This window comes from Girardinichthys multiradiatus, chromosome 19 (assembly GCF_021462225.1).
Source record: "Girardinichthys multiradiatus isolate DD_20200921_A chromosome 19, DD_fGirMul_XY1, whole genome shotgun sequence".
Taxonomy (NCBI): Eukaryota; Metazoa; Chordata; class Actinopteri; order Cyprinodontiformes; family Goodeidae; genus Girardinichthys; species Girardinichthys multiradiatus.
In genome coordinates, this window is record NC_061811.1 from 35917166 (window position 1) to 35936702 (window position 19537).

At 40.2% G+C, this 19537-nt stretch overlaps 1 protein-coding gene across 2 annotated transcripts in view; it reads left to right on the forward strand.

The window, feature by feature from the left end:
- The window catches only part of brf1a (BRF1 RNA polymerase III transcription initiation factor subunit a), a 119438-nt gene that overhangs the window by 7957 nt on the left and 91944 nt on the right, over positions 1-19537 (forward strand). For both annotated transcript variants that reach the window (XM_047392913.1, XM_047392912.1), the window contains 2 exons: positions 623-831; positions 3489-3569. In XM_047392913.1, the coding sequence (XP_047248869.1) occupies positions 648-831; positions 3489-3569 (265 nt within the window). In that variant the 5' untranslated portion in view covers positions 623-647. The remainder of the gene's footprint in view (positions 1-622; positions 832-3488; positions 3570-19537) is intronic.

Below are 19537 nucleotides of genomic sequence, written 5' to 3' on the forward strand. Positions count from 1 at the left end.
TGCCAACTCTCCTGACCTGAACCCCATAGAGAATCTGTGGGATATTGTGAAGAGAACGTTGAGAGACTCAAGACCCAACACTCTGGATGAGCTAAAGGCCACTATCGAAGCATCCTGGGCCTCCATAAGACCTCAGCAGTGCCACAGGCTGATTGCCTCCATGCCACGCCGCATTGAAGCAGTCATTTCTGCCAAAGGATTCCCGACCAAGTATTGAGTGCATAACTGTACATGATTATTTGAAGGTTGAAGTTTTTTGTATTAAAAACACTTTTCTTTAATTGGTCGGATGAAATATGCTAATTTTGTGAGATAGGAATTTTGGGTTTTCATGAGCTGTATGCCAAAATCATCCGTATTAAGACAATAAAAGACCTGAAATATTTCAGTTAGTGTGTAATGAATCTAAAATATATGAATGTTAAATTTTCATCATGACATTATGGAAAATAATGAACTTTATCACAATATGCTAATATTTTGAGAAGGACTTGTATTTGGGCCTTGGGAACGCCTGAGAGGGCCCTGATGGTTCCTCTCTAGCAGAGGTAAAGGTTGCAAATCTTTTATTCTTATTTTATCCAGGAATTTAATTTTGACATCTTCTCATATTTTGATTCAGGTTTTGAGGTTTGCAGAGCAGAACCATGAGCTCTAAAGTGTGTAAGCACTGCGGCAGCTCGGACATCGACGTTGACCATGCGCGGGGCGATGCCGTCTGCATGGGCTGCGGCTCTGTGCTGGAGGACAACATCATCGTGTCCGAGGTGGAGTTTGTGGAGACGGGTGGCGGGGGCTCCCTGGCTGTTGGACAGTTTGTTTCTTCAGAAGGTGAGACTGATGGGACTCCTCAGAGATCACATGGTTATCATGTTCGTTTCTGTTTTGTTGTTCAAGGCTGCTTTGCTGGAGAGGGTGTTTGTTTTATGTTTTTATTTTATATTACACAATGGTCGCTTGAGTCATCAACAAAGGCTTTAGTTCCCGAGTATTTCTGTGGCTAATCGGTAATCGAACAATGAATAAGGCAGCTAGATCATGGAGGCTAGCAGGCTAGAGCTGTTGGTGGAGCTAGTAGAGGAGGCCGGGACTGGGGCTGCTGGTGGAGCCTGGGCTGGGGAGCACAGTCTTTTACCGAGGGCTGGTAGAAGACGCTGAGACTGGGGAGCTTGCTTCGCCAAAGTGAAGCAAAGTGTTAGGAGACGGGGAGCCGGAGCTCGATTTGTTTAAAGCCACAGATGAAGTATGATGCTTTCTGGATCATCGCTTCACAATGCTTTGATTTTTATGGTGCCAATTCTTTTAAAAGAGTTGCAATCAAACCCTGAGACAAATATTGACAAAATGTGCCGATGAAGTATTATCTGCACATCACTGATGGCTGCTAACGGAGCCTAGCCTGGCGAATACTTCCCACTAATAGACAAATGTCTCTAATTTATGTAGGTTTTAGGTTACAACGAAACCATCAGTTTCACTACCTGTGTATTTTGTTTTTTTTGGGGGTAACTTTAAAATGGCTTTTGGATTTTATTGATTTATTTTTTAATTTAAATACTGTATTTCTTACTGTAGTTCAAACAGTTTCAGTTTGTGGGTTTGCAATTTTTTCCTATTAGAATGATGTAGTCTTTATAATCATTAGACAATCTAATGTTTGGGCTGGATGGCACAAATAAACAAAGAATGTAGGATAAACGGGTTTATACTGTGTGGAAAATATTTAATTCACAAATGTCAATTCGTTTAATAAAGTCCTATTACTTTTGAGTTCAATATGTGAATTGTTTGATTTATTTTTATGAAGCCTTTCATTATTTTCTGTTTTAGACTTGAATGCACGAGCATTTCGGTTTCTTTTTTTGTTTTTTCACTACATGATTGTAGTAAGCTGAAAGCTTGTTTAATGCTCAGTGCATTTGTGGTCCTAGTGGTGGATGGTTACAAATCCAGGAAAAAAAAAGCAAATACTGTATTGCTGAGAGTCTCTGGTGTTAGTCTCCTGCAGCTTCTAAAATACGCTCACAGACACTGAAAGCTCTCTCTGGGCACACTGGACTCACAATGAACCTTGCAGCTTCGACAGCAGTAACGCATTCTTTATGAATTTCCTTCTTGTGGGTTTGGGACTAAGTTGTCAGACAGTCGGAGCTGAAGCATACGTTCCCTCATCATTAAACACTGGGTCTGAAGTGAAGGTGTAATCGTCTTCCCACTCTGCAAATCTAAGTGATTTGTTTGGCTGAAACGGCGCATATTTTAATTCATAGAGGTTTTAAGTTGCTATTTATTCATTTTTGATTTGAATATTTGTTTTAATTTTATGATTATATTATTTGATTATACAATACATTTTTTTTCAGTCTTGATTTTATTACCAACCTCATTGAGATAAGGTTTAGTCAAGCAGTTATTTTCTCCATTAAGATGATCATAACACTTCCTTTTTTTTAAATGTGATGATTGCTTGTCTTTGCCATATTAAATAGAAATAAGCCTCAGTGTTATATACTCATATTTATACTCCAGACTATGGGAGTCGGGGTTACTAATTCAGCTTTTCTAAAAAATGAGAAAGTAAATGTAATATTGCTTTCATTCTCTGTATTTGTTAGGAATTGTTAGTTGCCCCAGTAATTGTGGTTTGTTGAAACAACTAATTTATCCCCCACCCGTCCCCAATAAATAAACGTATTCAAAGGCTTGGATTATTCTGAATTTTCCAGTGTGAAATTTTGCAACTGCAATAACTGTCTCAGCATGTTTCAGTTTTGGCTAGAAAAAAACAGATGTTTTCATTTTATGCCTGTAATTGAGCCATTTGACCACTAGAGGGTGCAGTAATATCACACGGTCAGGTTCCTTTAGGTAGGAAGTTGGTAAATCTTTAGTTACTAACGGTTGTGTTGGGTTAAAATAGAAATAAAAATAAGCTGTTTTTTTTTTCAAATGTTTGTTTGGATTTCTGATTCTATTCAAGGTTGAAAACTGTTGTGATGTGAATGGGGCTAAAACTAACAATTATTTTGCTAATTGATAATTCTGTGAACTATTTTTTTTATTTAATCAGGTAGCAAAAGGTGCTTACATTTTTTATTTTTTTTACAGAATTTACACCAGGCGAAGCTAGATCTATGCCTCTTGAGGAGTTCTGGATAAAGTTAATTTACGGACAAAGAGTTTTTCATCTTAAATGCAAAATGTATATTTTGTTTGTACAACTTTGGCCTAATTACAGCTCTGAGTGGGTTGTTCTTTCAGCAAATGGCATGTTTTAGAGTCTCTATACTCCAGTTAACAATTATTCCATCACTAAATTAGTTGATGATTATTTCAATTATCAATTCATCGGATTAATTGTTTCAGCCCTAGATGTGAATGTTAACTGCTCAGATAAAATGCAGAGGAATGCAAAGAGATGTAAATACAGGAAATAAACATTGCATTTCAGCACTTTGTTTTATAAAATCTTTTTTCCTTCTTTTTAGGTGGTCCTAAAAATCCATCATTTGGGGATGGACACTTCTCTGGTATGGGGTCCGAGTCCCGAGCTCAGACACTGCAGAGAGGTGAGTGACCAGCTCTATGTTCACCACTGCTAAATGGACTGGCTGCAAAGCATTACCTCTCACTGTGGTCTCCTCTTTGGTTTGCTTTTCTCTAGAATGACTCTTCTAGTTTTGCAGCATTTGGAAGAGGTTAAAATAGTCAGAGTGGCTGCAGTCTGTTGTTCAGAATTATGACTTTTTTTTGCAACAGGTTTTTGGGGGTAGCCACTGACATTACAAAGCAGTGAAACTACTAAAAGGCTTCCTGGAGCTGATAGCTGCCAACACATCTGAAAGCGGAAATTCCTGAAGCTTACAGGTTATGTTAAAAATAGAAAGCAGTATTTATCAAAGCCAGGGTCTACTGTCCTAGGGAGGACAGGGCCTCAACATTGAGATTAGCTTCATGCAGCTCCAACACAGACAGCTGCTGGTGGCTAAAAACAATTTATAATAATAATAATAACATGACTGTCATTTTTTCAGTTTATAGCCTTGTAAATTTGCCCGGTAGTTCGAGGTATAAAATGGAAGCATCCATACCTCTGTACATCTGCATTGATCTCAGAGTAGTCTGCTTCCTGGTTTGTGTTTTTGTTGCTACTGGTTACTGTTGCTCCACTGACTGGTGAAACATTCCCATATACCCGCTCTTTGCTTTCCTGTTTCGACTGTTTTTGCGCATCGCCCCTCAGCATCTTACTACAGACTCTGGGGAGCAACGTCAATGGAGACATGGGACTCCACCTCCGGCTGGACGCATTCCAAAAGTATCCAGCTGCACCATTCTCAGGATGCCTGCAGTAATTCACTTCCTGCTCCTTGGGAAGACAAAGTCACTGCCTAGTTTTCAACTTGTAGACTTTTATCTTTATTGGTTGACAAAAATGTCGACCACTTCCACTATAATTATGGCCCTTCTAAATTTGATTTGTTTTCTGACTTTAAAAAAGTTATCACATTTTTCAGTATAGGGTTTAGTCAATAAAATAATCAATGGTATTGTGCATACAAAATGTTAGAACTGAGCAGCAGGAGTCGTGGGATGCTGAGATAGAAATGTTCTTTTTTTCATTTGGCTGGCTGTGATACAGAACCTCTAACTCAATGTTTTTATTACCAAGTCATTAGTTTAATAAAGGAAACGAAGCTACGGGTTTTCAGATTTTATGACCTGTAACATCTAATTTTACCTATAAAGCTACATACAGTAAAAAGACACAAAATTCTGTGTTTTTTATTAGGATTCAATGTAAAAGGTCAATACAAACAATTGCTTTATTTATGAAGAAAAATATGCATGGTTATCAAACCCTAGGAAGAAAATTTATCAAGGAAAATTGGTAAATAAAGTCCACTTGTGTGTAATGCAATCTAGGTCCAAATCCTGCTGTTCTGTGAAGGATTCGGAGCTTTGTTCAAGAACATTATTGAACAACCAGCATCATGGAGCCCAGGAAACTCAGTAGACAGGTTAAGGGGAAAGTTGAGCAGTTTAAAGCAGGTTTTGGTTTTCTTAAAATAATAATAATCCAGCACCACTAGAGCAGTGTGGTGCAGGACATGGTCATCTAGCTAAGCTGACTAGACGGACAAGTACAATATTAATTCAAGAACTGGCCTAGAGTCCTTTGTGGCTCTGAAAGGGCTGCAGAGATCTGTTGACAGGTTGACTACTGGTTGTCCTGTCAACAGATCTGATGTTTATGGAGAAGAAATTGATGCTCTATTTTGTGTTGGCCTGTTGCGTGGATTCTTAAAATACATTTAAATTTTAGTTTGCAATTGACTAAATGAGAAAGTTGAAGGGAAAGGAATATTTCTATAAGGCTATGCATATTGTACAATTTTGTGTTTGTGTGCTGGAGGCCATTTTGTTGGCCTGTTTTTAATGTTAACCATGAGAATGTCCTCAGGCTCTGTTTGTGTGAAGATTCATGAGTGGTTGTAAATCTGCTGGAGTCTCTGAGAAATGCTCATTATGTCTTTTGGTCCTCCAGAGACTTTCCCCACAACAGTTTCCCAGCTCCATGATTCATAATGGTTCCACCGTCCACCCTCTATGTATGTGTTAGCATAATCAGCTTCCCATGCGTTCGTACACAGTGAGCTGCTGTGAAGGTGTGGTGAGGGTGTTTAATCATGCTGTAGGCGCGCTCTTAGACCTAAAACATCATTTATCACAACTAGGCATGGACCAGTGTTGGATTGGAGATTGAAAACAAGTCAGTTTTTTTTTTTATTGCTAAACAAGGTTTGTCTAAGCAGTTTATACAATATTATAAATTAGGGGTGAATCTATTAATCGGATTAATTGATTATTTCAATAATCAACTAAGTTAGTAATGGTTAACTGGAGTATACATGCAATTTGCTGAAAGAACAACCCAGTTTGCGCTATTCAAACGTATTTGAAACATTACACACTAAGGAAAAAGTTATATTAATTAACTACATGACTGTCATTCAAATGCAACATTTGTCCACTCCAAGTTCCTTAGAGCCTGATAGAAAGCATGCGAGAGAGGTACATTGGTTGACCCTGCCAGCAAGACGGACCGGAATAGAATAAAAAATTGGAGTTATTCTGTAATTTGACGGAGAACGACGTAGAGCAGGTCCGTCGACGGTGACGTTCGGAGTAGTCACGGAGAATGTGGAACCGTTCTCATTAATTGGCTCATTGCACGATGTAGCTACTCGACATCCGCTAATCGAAAGTTGTAAGGGCGAGTACTTGGATTTGGAGTCGCACACAAAATTAAAGTGGAAAAAGACACTACAGGCTGATCCAACTTTGATGTAATGTCCTTAAAACGGGTCAAAATGAGGCTCAGTATTGTGTGTGGCCTCCACGTGCCTGTATGACCTCCCTACAACGCCTGGGCATGTTCCTTATGAGACAGCGGATGGTCTCCTGAGGGATCTCCTCCCAGACCTGGACTGAAGCATCCACCAACTCCTGGACAGTCTGTGGTGCAACGTGACGTTGGTGGATGGAGCGAGACATGATGTCCCAGATGTGATCAATCGGATTCAGGTCTGGGGAATGGGCAGGCCAGTCCATAGCTTCACTGTCTTCATTCAATTCAGTTTATTTATATAGCGCCAATTCACAACACATGTGTCAAGGCACTTCACAAAGCCGGCTACATACATTCCAATTAATCCTAACCATTGAACAATGCTGTCAGTTAGTTATTTATTCAAATTGGATAAAAAGTTTTTCTGTCTAAGGAAACCCAGCAGATCGCATCGAGTCAGAGACTTGTAGCATTCACTCCTCCTGGATGAGCATGTAGAGACAGTGGACAACCACTGGCGTTGACTTTGCAGCAATCCCTCATACTGAGCATGCATGTAGCGACAGTGGAGAGGAAAAACTCCCTTTCAACAGGAAGAAACCTCCAGCAGAACCAGGCTCAGTGTGAGCAGCCTCTGCCACGACCGACTGGGGGTTAGAGAGAACAGAGCAGAGACACAAAGAGAACAAAGAAGCACTAATCCAGGAGTAGTTTCTATGGGAAGGAAAAGTAAATGTTAATGGATGTAGCTCCTTTAGTGGTTTCATCTAGGAAGAAAGAACATAAACTTTGAGCCAGTTTTCAAGGTTGGAGTCTTAAAGAGAGCACATATAATTAGTTACAGTAAAAGCTCAGTCAATTGCTATATCTAGGAGAGAGAAAGGGTTAAACACTAAAAGACAGGGCTATGTGGATCATTTGTAGAAGGTGAGCATTAAGTTGTTGCCAGCAGAAGCTTGGATGATGCCCCTCTCCAAAAAGATGACACATGTAGACACAGAGTCAGGCCAGGTGTAGCTTCTAGGAAGAGAAAAGAGAAAGAACATAAAGGTAAAAACTGAAATAACGGCAAATAATGCAAAATTGGAGAGTAGTGTGAGAATGTAGCGAAGAGGGTGAAAGTGGTCATTATGTCCTCCAGCTGCCTAAACCTATAGCAGCATAACTACACAGATAGTTTCAGTTTATTTATTTATGTAGCGCTTATTTACAACAATGTCGTCTCAAGGCACCCCACAAAGGGTCTGGAACGTTGCGGGGCATCCCGGGAGGCCAGACCAAACCAGAGCCCGGCCACCCCAGAACAGGCCACATGTAGGGGCCTTAAACGTAGACAGGGTGTCTGCCTCACAGACTAAAACTGGGAGCTGGTTCCACAGGAGAGGAGCCTGATAGCTAAAGGATCTGCCTCCCATTCTACTTCTAGAGACTCTAGGAACCACCAGTAAACTTGCAGTCTGAGAATGAAGTGCTCTGTTAGGAACATATGGAACCATCAGATCTCTGATGTATGATGGAGCTAGATCATTAAGGGCTTTATATGTGAGGAAGAGAATTTTAAATTTTATTCTGGATTTAACAGGGAACCAATGAAGGGAAGCTCAACTGCGAGAAATATGATCTCTCTTTTTAATTTTCGTCAGAACTCTTGCTGCAGCATTTTGAATCAGCTGAAGGCTTTTAACTGCATTTTGTGGACATCCTGATAGTAAAGAATTACAATAGTCCAGCCTTGAAGTAACAAATGCATGGACTAGTTTTTCAGCGTCACTCCTGAATAGGATATTTCTAATTTTGGCAAAGTTCCGGAGGTGAAAGAAGGAAATCCTAGAAACCTGTTAAATATGGAATTTAAATGATATGTCCTGGTCAAAAATGACACCAAGGTTTCTTGCTTTATTATCAGTGGTCAATTTAATGCCATTCAAGTTAAGTGATTGACTAAGCAGTTTCTTTTTCAAAGACTCCGATCCAAAGATGACAACTTCTGTCTTGTCTGAATTTAGAAGCAAAACATTTAAAGTCATCCAAGTTTTTATATCTTCAAGACATGCTTGTAGTCTATCTAACTGGTTGGGTTCATCAGGATTCATGAATTAGTAAAGCTGAGTATCATCAGCGTAACAGTGAAAATTTATCCTATGCTGCCTGATAATTTTACCTATTGGAAGCATATATATAGTAAAGAGAATTGGCCCAAGTACTGAACCCTGTGGTACTCTGCAATTCACCCTGGAGTTTAAAGATGATGCAGGAACTGCTGACACACTTCAGCCACATGAGGTCTAGCATTGTCCTGTATTAGGAGGAACCCAGGGCCAACCGCACCAGCATACGGCCCTCCAAAGAAATGCCGCCCCACACCATGACTGACCCACTGCCAAACCGGTCATTCTAAAGGATGTTGCAGGCAGCAGATCGCTCTCCACGGTGTCTCCAGACTCTGTCACGTCTGTCACATGTGCTCATGTGAACCTGCTTTCATCTGTGAAGAGCACAGGGCGCCAGTGGCAAATTTGCCAATCCTGGTGTTCTCTGGCAAATGCCAAGCGTCCTGCACGGTGTGGGGCTGTGAGCACAACCCCCATTTGTGGACGTCGGGCCCTCATACCATCCTCATGGAGTCGGTTTCTAACCGTTTGTGCAGACACATGCACATTTGTGGCGTGCTGGAGGTCATTTTGCAGGGCTCTGGCAGTGCTCCTCCTGTTCCTCCTTGCACAAAGGCGGAGGTAGTGGTGCTGCTGCTGGGTTGTTGCCCTCCTACGGCCTCCTCCACGTCTCCTGGTGTACTGGCCTGTCTCCTGGTAGCGCCTCCAGGCTCTGGACACTACGCTGACAGACACAGCAAACCTTCTTGCCACAGCTCCCATTGACGTGCCATCCTGGATGAGCTGCACTACCTGAACCACTTGTGTGGGTTGTAGAATCCGTCTCATGCTACCACGAGTGTGAAAGCACCACCAACATTCATAAGTGACCAAAACATCAGCCAGAAAGCATAGATACTGAGAAGTGGTCTGTGGTCCCCACCTGCAGAACCACTCCTTTATTGAGTGTGTCTTGCTAATCGCCAAAGATTTCCTCCTGTTGTCTATTCCATTTCCACAACAGCATGTGAAATTGATTGTCAATCAGTGTTGCTTCCTCAGTGGACAGTTTGATTTCATAGAAGTTTGATTTACCGTATTTTCCGCACTATAAGGCGCAACGGATTATAAGGCGCACCTTCAATGAATGGCCTATTTTAGAACTTTTTTCATATATAGGGCGCACCGGATTATAAGGCGCATAGAATAGAAGCTACTGCAGTCAAATGTTTGACTGGGGTTGCGTTATGCATCCACTAGATGGAGCTGTGCTAAAGAGAATGTCAACAAAACAGTCAGATAAGTCAGTCAGTCAAACTTTATTAATACACTACAAACCAGCGTTCTGATAACTCCATTCACTCTCATGGTAAGGTCTCCTCTACATAGAATTCTATTGAATAGAGCCAACCGCACGTTAGGAATGCATTGGAGTCTATGAAGTTGAAGTTGAAATCAAACGTTAGTTAAAACGTGAAAGGGAACTTTTCCCTGATTCAGTAAACACGTAAAAGAAACAGTTTGATGCACTAAATCAAACGTTAGTACTGTTAACCTTTCCTGTTTCTGTCCCCTGACCGTAGTCTGATGACACAGGGGAGACGCTTTCTCCAGGGCCGAAGTTACTAGTTTCCTCGGGGTTAACTCCCTCACTCATACGTTGCTGAGTTGAGCATGAAGAAACAGCATCAAAACACCGAGTTGTTGATGAGATTCGGGGTTCTTTTTAATGACTTTGCAGCCCGTAAAATCACAGGGCTTACAAACTCATACACCGCTGCTCCGGTCGCCGTCTCTACCCACCCCACACACACAATAACACCGACGTCACTTCTTCACTCTTGATTCTCAGCTACGGCAGCACACAGCGCCACCTCTGTCCGGAGGAGTAATGTCAACATCTTCCATACACACACACGAAACATACACCCCACACATTGAGCTTCTAATCACATATAGTTCAGGCAATTCCTGCAACAGTACATTCAAACGTTAAACACACACAAGTGGTGTTGGACTAGGAGTAAGCACAGTACAGGTGTTTACCGCTATTACTTCGGCGACGCCCCTGACTACGGTAGCCGTAATGCTGCAAACGGTGCGGCTTTGTAGTTTACCAGTCGTACTGAAACATTGTGACAGAGCGCCGTGTACAACCAGTATGGATCAACCAATTAACCAATTGATCCATATATAAGGCGCTCCGGATTACAAGGCGCACTGTAATTTTTTGAAAACATTAAAGGTTTTTAAGTGCGCCTTATAGTGCGGAAAATACGGTACTTGGAGTTATATTGTGTTGTTTAAGTGTTCCCTTTATTTTTTTTGAGCGTGAGTGAAGCTAAAACACTAATTATATACACTATACACACACACACACACACACAGACACGTGCGTATGTATGTGTGTATATATATATATATATATATATATATATATATATATAATTTTATAAATAAAATGCACAGTTCCGTCATTAACTTTTGCAGCAAGCATGGCCAAACCTAATCCCAAAGTTAATGCTAAAGCTAAGGCGGTCTTCCCACATGACTATTGAAAAAAATCAGAGCTTCAGAAACCTGAAACTGTGACTTCTGGCGCTGAGGCCAACATGCAGCCAGTTTCTAACGCCACTATTCTTGCAGCAATTAATTGATTGACTTCAAGCACTGATGTCCGACTTCAAAAAGGATCTGCAACAAAACGCGTTAACCGTTGCTAATGTCACCAAGGCTGTGGAATTCAATGCTGAGGGCAGAAAATAATGCCAGGAAAAAAATAAGGAATTAATGCCAGAGGTGAAAAGTCTAAAAGAACAGAACATTTAGTTGAAAAACAGAGCAGCAGATTTGGAGAAAAAAACAATTGAGATGGAGTTGATGGGATTATGAATTTGAGAATATTATTTAATATTAATATTTTAATATTGTATCAAATAATATTTCGGTCTGTTAAGGGTTGTCCTGTGAATACCAGCCCAGTAAGGCGATGGTATTAGGACAAAACAAAAGGTGTGAGACGAGCTCTGACATTATTGAACAGCAAAACTCTGCTCACACATGGAATGAATTCACACAATTTCTTAAAATACAAGAATTTATTAACAAAAATAAGTCAACTCAAAGTCAAACATATTTCAATCAACAAACTCTTTACTATGCTAAAACAACCCAACTAAACTACCGAGCAGAATTAAAGAATAATGAAGACTAATGGGCTATGTACACTATAAACAAGTTGATTAAAAAGATGATTGAAAATCATGACCAAAAGAGTGATGCAACATTACCATGCAATGTTTATGTTTGAGGACCAAGGATTATCGTGAAGAATCTGGAAATGAAGTTAAGTTAGTCTTGGAACCAGCTTAGGCAATAATCAGAAAACGCTTAGACAACCATTCACAATTCAAGATCAGATAAAATATTATTTTAATAAAATAATGTTTTAAATAATGATTGGCTGAATAAAACCAACCTTCTGGATGACTATTTCTCTATGGTGTCTAATTAGCTGCCTTTATTTATTAAGATAATATTCAAAGAAATATTATTAAGGGAGTATTTTGGAAAAGAGCCAAATCTTTCTGGAGAAATGGGGCTTAATGGTGTTTACTTAGTTATCAGATTTAGTGAAATAATGTTTAGGGACTATTATTCACTAGCTTGAAAACTAACAACCTTTCTGTTAAATATTCTTTAGCACCAGAATCAAACACATACCTTTTTAAAATACCAGGGTTAATAAAAGGGTTAAAATGCATAAACGCGGACGGCGCGTTATGATCAATCTTCTGTTTAAAATCAACCTTCAACTAAAGTTTGTCTTAACTTTAAAAACACACAAACAGAACACAAACTGAGCACGTGCTGAGGAGATAGCCTGCTGGCACTAAGATAGCTGAGATCAACACAAACAAAACCAAACTTCATAAAATGAAAAACGTTTAGATCATTTCAATCTAAATCACTTCTATGTTATTCTGCCCAAACACTTAACCTCATGAACTGTGGTGAGAAACGTTGTCCAAGGTGGAGAGGTTTGAAGAAACGTCCACAGTCTTTAAACGGTTAGCCACAGCTAACCTCCTCAGCTGTGGGAGTGGCGGCTGTTCTGTCGGCCGGTCTGTGAACAAACGGTTAGCTTCTAGCTAACCTCCGTAGCTGTGGATGAAAGAAGGCCCGTTCTGTCCGCCAACCACACTGCACGTTACCGTAACCACGGTGATGGGGTCTCTGCTGTCTTCCTTCCAGACTGGGAAACCGCGCCGCTCGGCTTTGTAGAAACTGCTTCTCTGTAGGGAACTTCTCTGGGACAGTTTGCTTCTGCAGGCCTCAGAGAAAGTAAGCAATTCTTACACCTTAATTTCCCTGTTCATGAATGAAAATACCGGATACACAGACAGTATTTCATTCGTACTTAACTTTGCATATGATCGATGATCGTATGACATTCGTGGATCCAGTTGAAGAGTTTATGTCTGTTTGCCAGCAAAGAGACATCAGCGCGCTTGTCTCCCCTATCCGGTCCCTCTCGAAGGCCGTGTGGAAGAAGTCGGCTTGTTGGAGAGGGGGTGCTCTTATTCAGACAGTGGCATCCTGGGAAGTCTGCTGCTATTCCCCCCGCCCCTTTCCTCAGTTGCTGGAAGTCAGTTAAATATGATTTATTTTGAGTTTAATGTTGAAATCCATGGCTGAGTCCCAACAGAGTGGTACAAGAGGACCTTAACCTTCGTTCGAAGATCTCATCAAGGAAGACCGTCTGGCCTAAAGTGAAGCAAGCAAGCAAGGAAGGAAGGAGTGTCTTAAGACTATGTTTAAGGGTCTCTACGCCTACATTAATGGACAGAGAGTGGTGCCTTAATACTGTTGGGTCCAGGTTTGACATAGTTCAAGCTTAGTAATGTTAGCAGGGGTTCATTTTGGTAATATCCCATTTAATAACATTTGGAAGTAGTACTGAGTAAATATTTTCTTTTATTTCATATTTTTCATGTAATGTCTTATGTTTTACATTTAAACGTGAAATCTCTATCTCTTAATGCAAGGGGACTGAGAAACCTAGCAAAAAGAAAGTATTTTTTTATTTTGTAAAGGGCAACAAGCACCAACTTTTTTATTTATTTATACAAATAACACATTCAAAGTTAGAGGATGTTTCAGTTTGGGTTCAGCAGTGTGGTGACAGAGCTTACTTTAGTGATGGCGACTCTAGGTCAGCAGGGGTAGCTGTTTTATTAAAAAACTTTCCTGGTCACATTATTTCACACATAGTAGATAGTCATGGGCATTGCTTGAGTCTTATTAATGTTGACAACGTGAAATTTATTTTGTTAAACGTATATGGGTACAATAACGTCTATGAAAATAAAAGGCTTCAAGATGAGATCACTTCACATTTGAAATGTCTAAAAAAACTACACATTCAACTGAAAATATACTGGGTGGTGATTTAAACCTGGTCCAAGATGATTTTTTATTTATTTATAAATATCCCTCAAGATACTTGTCAAGCCAAACTAATAGTATTCTTGATCATTTCTGCCACAAACTCTGATGCTTGGAGACATCTCAACCCAGAAGTATTTCAATTCTCTTGGTTTGGTCCAAACCACTGCTCAAAAAAATAAGGGGAACACTTAAACAACACAATATAATTCCAAGTAACTTTGGGATTAGGTTTGGCCATGCTTGCTGCAAAGGTTAATGATGGAAGTGTGTATGTATGTATGTATATGTATGTAGAGATTTTAGTAAGTTGTTAAACAGACAGCATGACATTCAAATGGTAGGCATTAAGCTTTGACACGCTGATTACTTTTATAGCAGATTCAAATTTTTCTTATAAGAACGATAATATGAGAAGAAATAAGAACAAAAAAAATTGTTTTTCTAGCCAAGCTGCTATGTGAAGTCCATTATTAATACTTGGAGAAAGGGTGGCCTCAGAACGTGTGTGGGGGAGTGCTCACTGTAAAATATGTTTTAAATGATATTTCTAAAATGAAAAAAATTATAAGAGTTGACTTTTTTAACTGCCTTTAGCCTATTATATTAGCAAATAGAATGGTTGGCCTCTTGAATGCCTGATAATGTTCTATAATGGAGGAGCAACCCCCCATCACATAATTAAAAGTAGACAAATAACAATAAGATTCTCTATTTGTTGGGTAAACCTCCTCAGTTGGAAAGACTCCGACAATTAGCTCCTGAAAAACGGCACTTGTAACAGTTAATAGATGTTTATACACTGCCTGTCCAAAAAAGTCACTATATTTCATTGGACTCCCTTCATCTTTGATTACAGCACTCATTTGCAGTGGCATCGTTTCAATACGCTTCTGAAACGTTCCATGTATTCCCATTCAAAGTTGCAGTAATGTTTCGGCTTTTTAGAGGTGATGGGAGAGTCGAACCTTCACATCAGCGAGGATGCCTCCTCCTGTCCCCAGTAAATCAACCATGAAAAGCTTGGCTGATTTGTAGGAGATAGGGGGCTCTGTAGGCTAAACTAGCAAAAACACAGCTCTTGTTGTTGGTAGAGATGAGCAGGTGTTCGAACTACCTATCTCAGGTGTAAACTGTACATACACTGCATGTTGCTGCTTTGATCAGCTCCCCTAAAAGCTAAGTATGTTCAGTGTGAACCTTTAGTTTTAAACTCTTCTGGGTATGTTTGTTCCCCAGGTGCTTTAGTCAGATGGATGAGTAAATGTCAATCCATTAGAGTGTCCTTATTTCTCTTCATGTAAATGTCATGAGATGTTGTTCATTCATATCTGGGCTTTGAGTTTAGAGCTGAAGAGTTTGGTGAAGGCCGTTGAAATAATATGAACCTGTGAACAAAAGCCCTAATTAAAGCCGCAGGCTGACTTCCTCTCCTGCTTATTATCTGTGACACCAGGAAATATCTTTGCAATTACCTTTTGGTTTCACAGCAGCTGGTTTATTGTGAAATATTTTATTTGTAACATTGTACCATCTGTACACCTGTTTTTCTTGCTGATTTTTGACAATCATTGTTTGGTTAGTGAGCGTTGATTTGGCTTTAAAAAAAAGTCAGTACATAGTAGGACTGCTCTTTATTCAGAAAAACTATATGCTACAATATTGGTGTATATTGCAATGACAACATAATAAATAAATAAACATTCAGATACTTAAGTGTTAGTCTTTCTGCTTCAAGTTATTGCAAAGATTCATAACATGTAGTTTCTTCATGACTTTACAACTTCACCTGCCCTGTATCCTTTTAAAACATTTATGCTACTTTAAAAACAAGCATCACCAAATATCTTATTAGCATAGGGAGCCTGATTGTGTTGCGCTTAAAAGATTTGATAATATTTATTTCAGCTTCTTGACTGAACATAGTTGCTTTTTTTTTTTTGTAAAACTGATGACACCAATGATTATGTTTACAGCTTGGTGGTTGTAGCTAAAACATTCCTAATCGGATAAATGAATTGGCTTTGTGTAGAGATGATAATCAGAATTTTGTAGCTTGTTTCCAGTGTTTGGTTTTTGTTAAGCTCTGGTCTGCTCATACAGATGTTAGCCGTTTTCTGATTTGTCCTTAAAAAGCAGTTGACTATGGGTTAAGGTTGGTCAATAAAAAACATTCATAAAGTAATTTTGTAAATGTAAGTCAGTCAGACAGGTATGATTTAAGATTCGTATTTTTTCCTTCCAGTCAAATCACACATAATTGGGAAATCTGCGTTTGATCTGTAAAAAACTAATTTGAAATTGTAGAAAGTTTCAACAGTATAAATACAAATCATGGCCAGCATGCGTGGAACATTAACGCACTCGAACAGCATACCGCCCATGCGGACTCCCACAATGCATTGGGGGCTTTTTTTCAGTATCCTTGTATGCCTTGTGTGCTTGGCGAAGTACAGATTATAGTTATCGTCTATTGGTACACAGCATACTTGATGACGTCACCACGCCGCTAAGACCTTTCCCGGAGTTTCAATGATGGGACCCATCTTACTCAGGGAATGGGACTATTTTCAAATCTATAACGGATAGTAAAATAAGAAAAAAAAGTTAAATTGACAAATTAAATAAAATATTAGGAAGAAGTTTCAGTTCTAATTTGAAACCATTTTAAAAATGAGCTAGTTTTCATTTTTGATCATTTAAAAACGTGTATTAAGTAAATGACGATTTACCACTTTATATAACTTTTTCAGACTTCTGTTAACGAAGATGCAGGATTTTCCACACAAAAAGAAAACCTTTGCTCCCTTCATAAGACTATTACTTTATATTTTTTGTCTCAACTGACAAAGAGTAGTAGATGATGAGCAGCTTTAGAGTTTTAAAGTTGATTAATTCCTTCCATTATTAGCAGGGAAAGCTTAAATTAATTATTAGGCCCGAGCAGCTAAGTGCTGTGTTTATTATTTTTCTCCTGACGAATGAATTGCCTTTTTGGAGGCCTTAACATATATGAAAATGCACAATATTTTCACATGCATCAGGCCCGGTGGAAAAATTACGTATTTTAAGGGTTTCGCAAAAGTCGCAATAAGTCACAATAAAAATGGCTCAACAGCGCACCCCCCCCCAGCGACAGTTAACATCGAAGCTTGTGGGCGTGGCCAAGCTTCAACATCTGACCTCTCGCTATAAAAGACAAAATTGATATAGCTTCTACAAGGAAAGTTGTAGAGACTTGAAACCTTGTGAGATTGATTCGGTCCCTAACAATATTCAATGATCAGATGCTGACATCATCTAAGCCCCGACCCCTGAGAACAGGAAGTGTAATGTCTGACTTAGGCCCTTTCCCAATACTCGCACTTCCACCATTGTCCCTGAATTGCACGTTCCAGTTAATGGGTTCGAGTGCGTAGTGTGTCCCAATTCTCCAGAGTGGCCCTTAGCCCCACCCCCTTTGTGCCCTCAATCCACACTTCGGCTAAGCGCGCATCTAAGCGGACTTTGCTGAAGTATATTCCCCACAATTCACTGCTGCAACTGACGTTCTGAGCAAAAACCAATCACAACCATCAATGTAATCCACCATCAAATCAGAATAATAAGAACTGCGTAAACTGTAGACAGCAAGCTGACATAAATATTTTCTTACTGGTTTTCCAGGCTTAACATTGTAAGATACCACTGGCTTCAGAGTGAGTCTAAACAGTCAATAGGCCATAACACTGAAGTTACATTTCAAAGAAACACCGGTGCCGCAAGGAGTCTGGTGTAAAAGCCTCCTTCACTTCCTGCATTTTTTTCTCCTCAAACAATTGCTTGTTGACGTTTTAAAATATATTTTTTATTAGCAGCAAGACTGCGAAAACAGCCCTTTTTGAAGTTGCAGTTACGGTGCAGAGGTGGAAGTTGATGACGTAACCCCTACTGTTCCAATTTTGCACACTTGTAACCTACGCACTTCAACCCCTACATGCACTTGTACAAAGTACACACTTCATAGAGGGGTGTAGGGTGTAGTGTGGGTATTGGGACAGGGGCTTAGTGTGGTCCATATTTGATCCCCTTCACCTAATCAGCATGAAACTGTCCCTGGTGACAGATAACATGGTGTTCTAAGTTGGTCTCCAATAATTTGAGGTTTGGCTGGAGGGTGTGGCTCTGGCGGTATGGCGAAGTCTGATGTCATGCGATGGCCTTACGTTTGGCTCTAAATTACACAAGTATGGTCCGATTTACTCCAAACCAGTTACTCCAAACTGGTTGATCTTTGCCATCCCCCAAACAACTCTATTGAATTACATTGGAATTTGGATCAACGGCACCCCCTAGGACAATTCAAGTGCTCGGTCTCCCTCATACATGATCAGATCCACTTCATATTGGTATGCATCATCATGGATCAATGCTGAACATGTTTGTGCAGTCAATTGATGACATCACATTAGCCCCGCCCACTAACAAACAAGTGAGTGCAGCTTCCGTCGGGAAGGTTGGATTTTGGCCAAATTTTGAATGCTTCTCGCCGGAGCAGAACTCGTCATGACCGAAGATCGTATGAAAGGTTGTTCCCATTGCTGCCTAGTGGCAATATGTGGAATCGAGCAGTGGGCTCGACGGTGGTGTGGAGGCGGCAGTGCCAGGCTCCCGCGGTCACTACACGCCCAGAACTACACGGCAGGACCTAGTCAATGACCTGAAGAGAGCTGGGACCACAATCTCAAAGAAAACTATTAGTAACGCACTATGCCGCCATGGATAAAAATCCTGCAGCGCACGCAAGGTCCCCCTGCTCAAGCCAGCACATGTCCAGGCCAGTCTGACATTTGCCAATGACCATCTGGATGATCCAGACGAGGTATGGGAGAAGGTCATGTGGTCTGATGACACAAAAATTTAGCTTTTTGTTCTAAACTCCACTCGCCATGTTTGGAGGAAGTAGAAGGATGAGTGAAACCCCAAGAACACCATCCCTACCATGAAGCATGGAGGTGGAATTCTCATCCTTTGGGGATGTTTTTCTGCAAAGGGGACAGAATAACTGCACCATATTGAGGGAAGGATAGATAGTGCCATGTATCGGGAGATCTTGGCCAACAACCTCCTTCCCTCAGTAAGTACATTGAAAATGGGTCGTGGTTGGGTCTTCCAGCATGACAATGACCCAAGGCACACAGCCAGGGCAACTACGGAGTGGCTCCGTAAGAAGCATCTCAAGGTCATCTAGTGGCATAGCCAGTCTCCAGACCTGAACCCAATCAAAAATCTTTGGGGAGAGCTGAAAGTCCACGTTGCCCATCAACAGCCCTGTAACCTAAAGGATCTGGAGAAGATCTGTATGCAGGAGTGGTCCAGAATCCTTGCTGCAGTGTGTGCAAACCTTGTCAAGAACTACAGGAAACGTCTGATATCTGGAATTGTAAACAAAGTTTTCTGTACCAAATATGGTTTGTGGTTTGTTTTTCTGATGTATCAAATATTTGTCATACAATAAAATGCAAAATAATTACTTAAAAATCACACAATGTGCTTTTTCCGTCACTCACAGTTGAGAGCCTATGATAAAAATTAAAGACTTTTATATGCTTTGCAAGTGGGAAAACCTGCAAAATCAGCAGTGTATCAAATACTTGTTCTCCCCAAT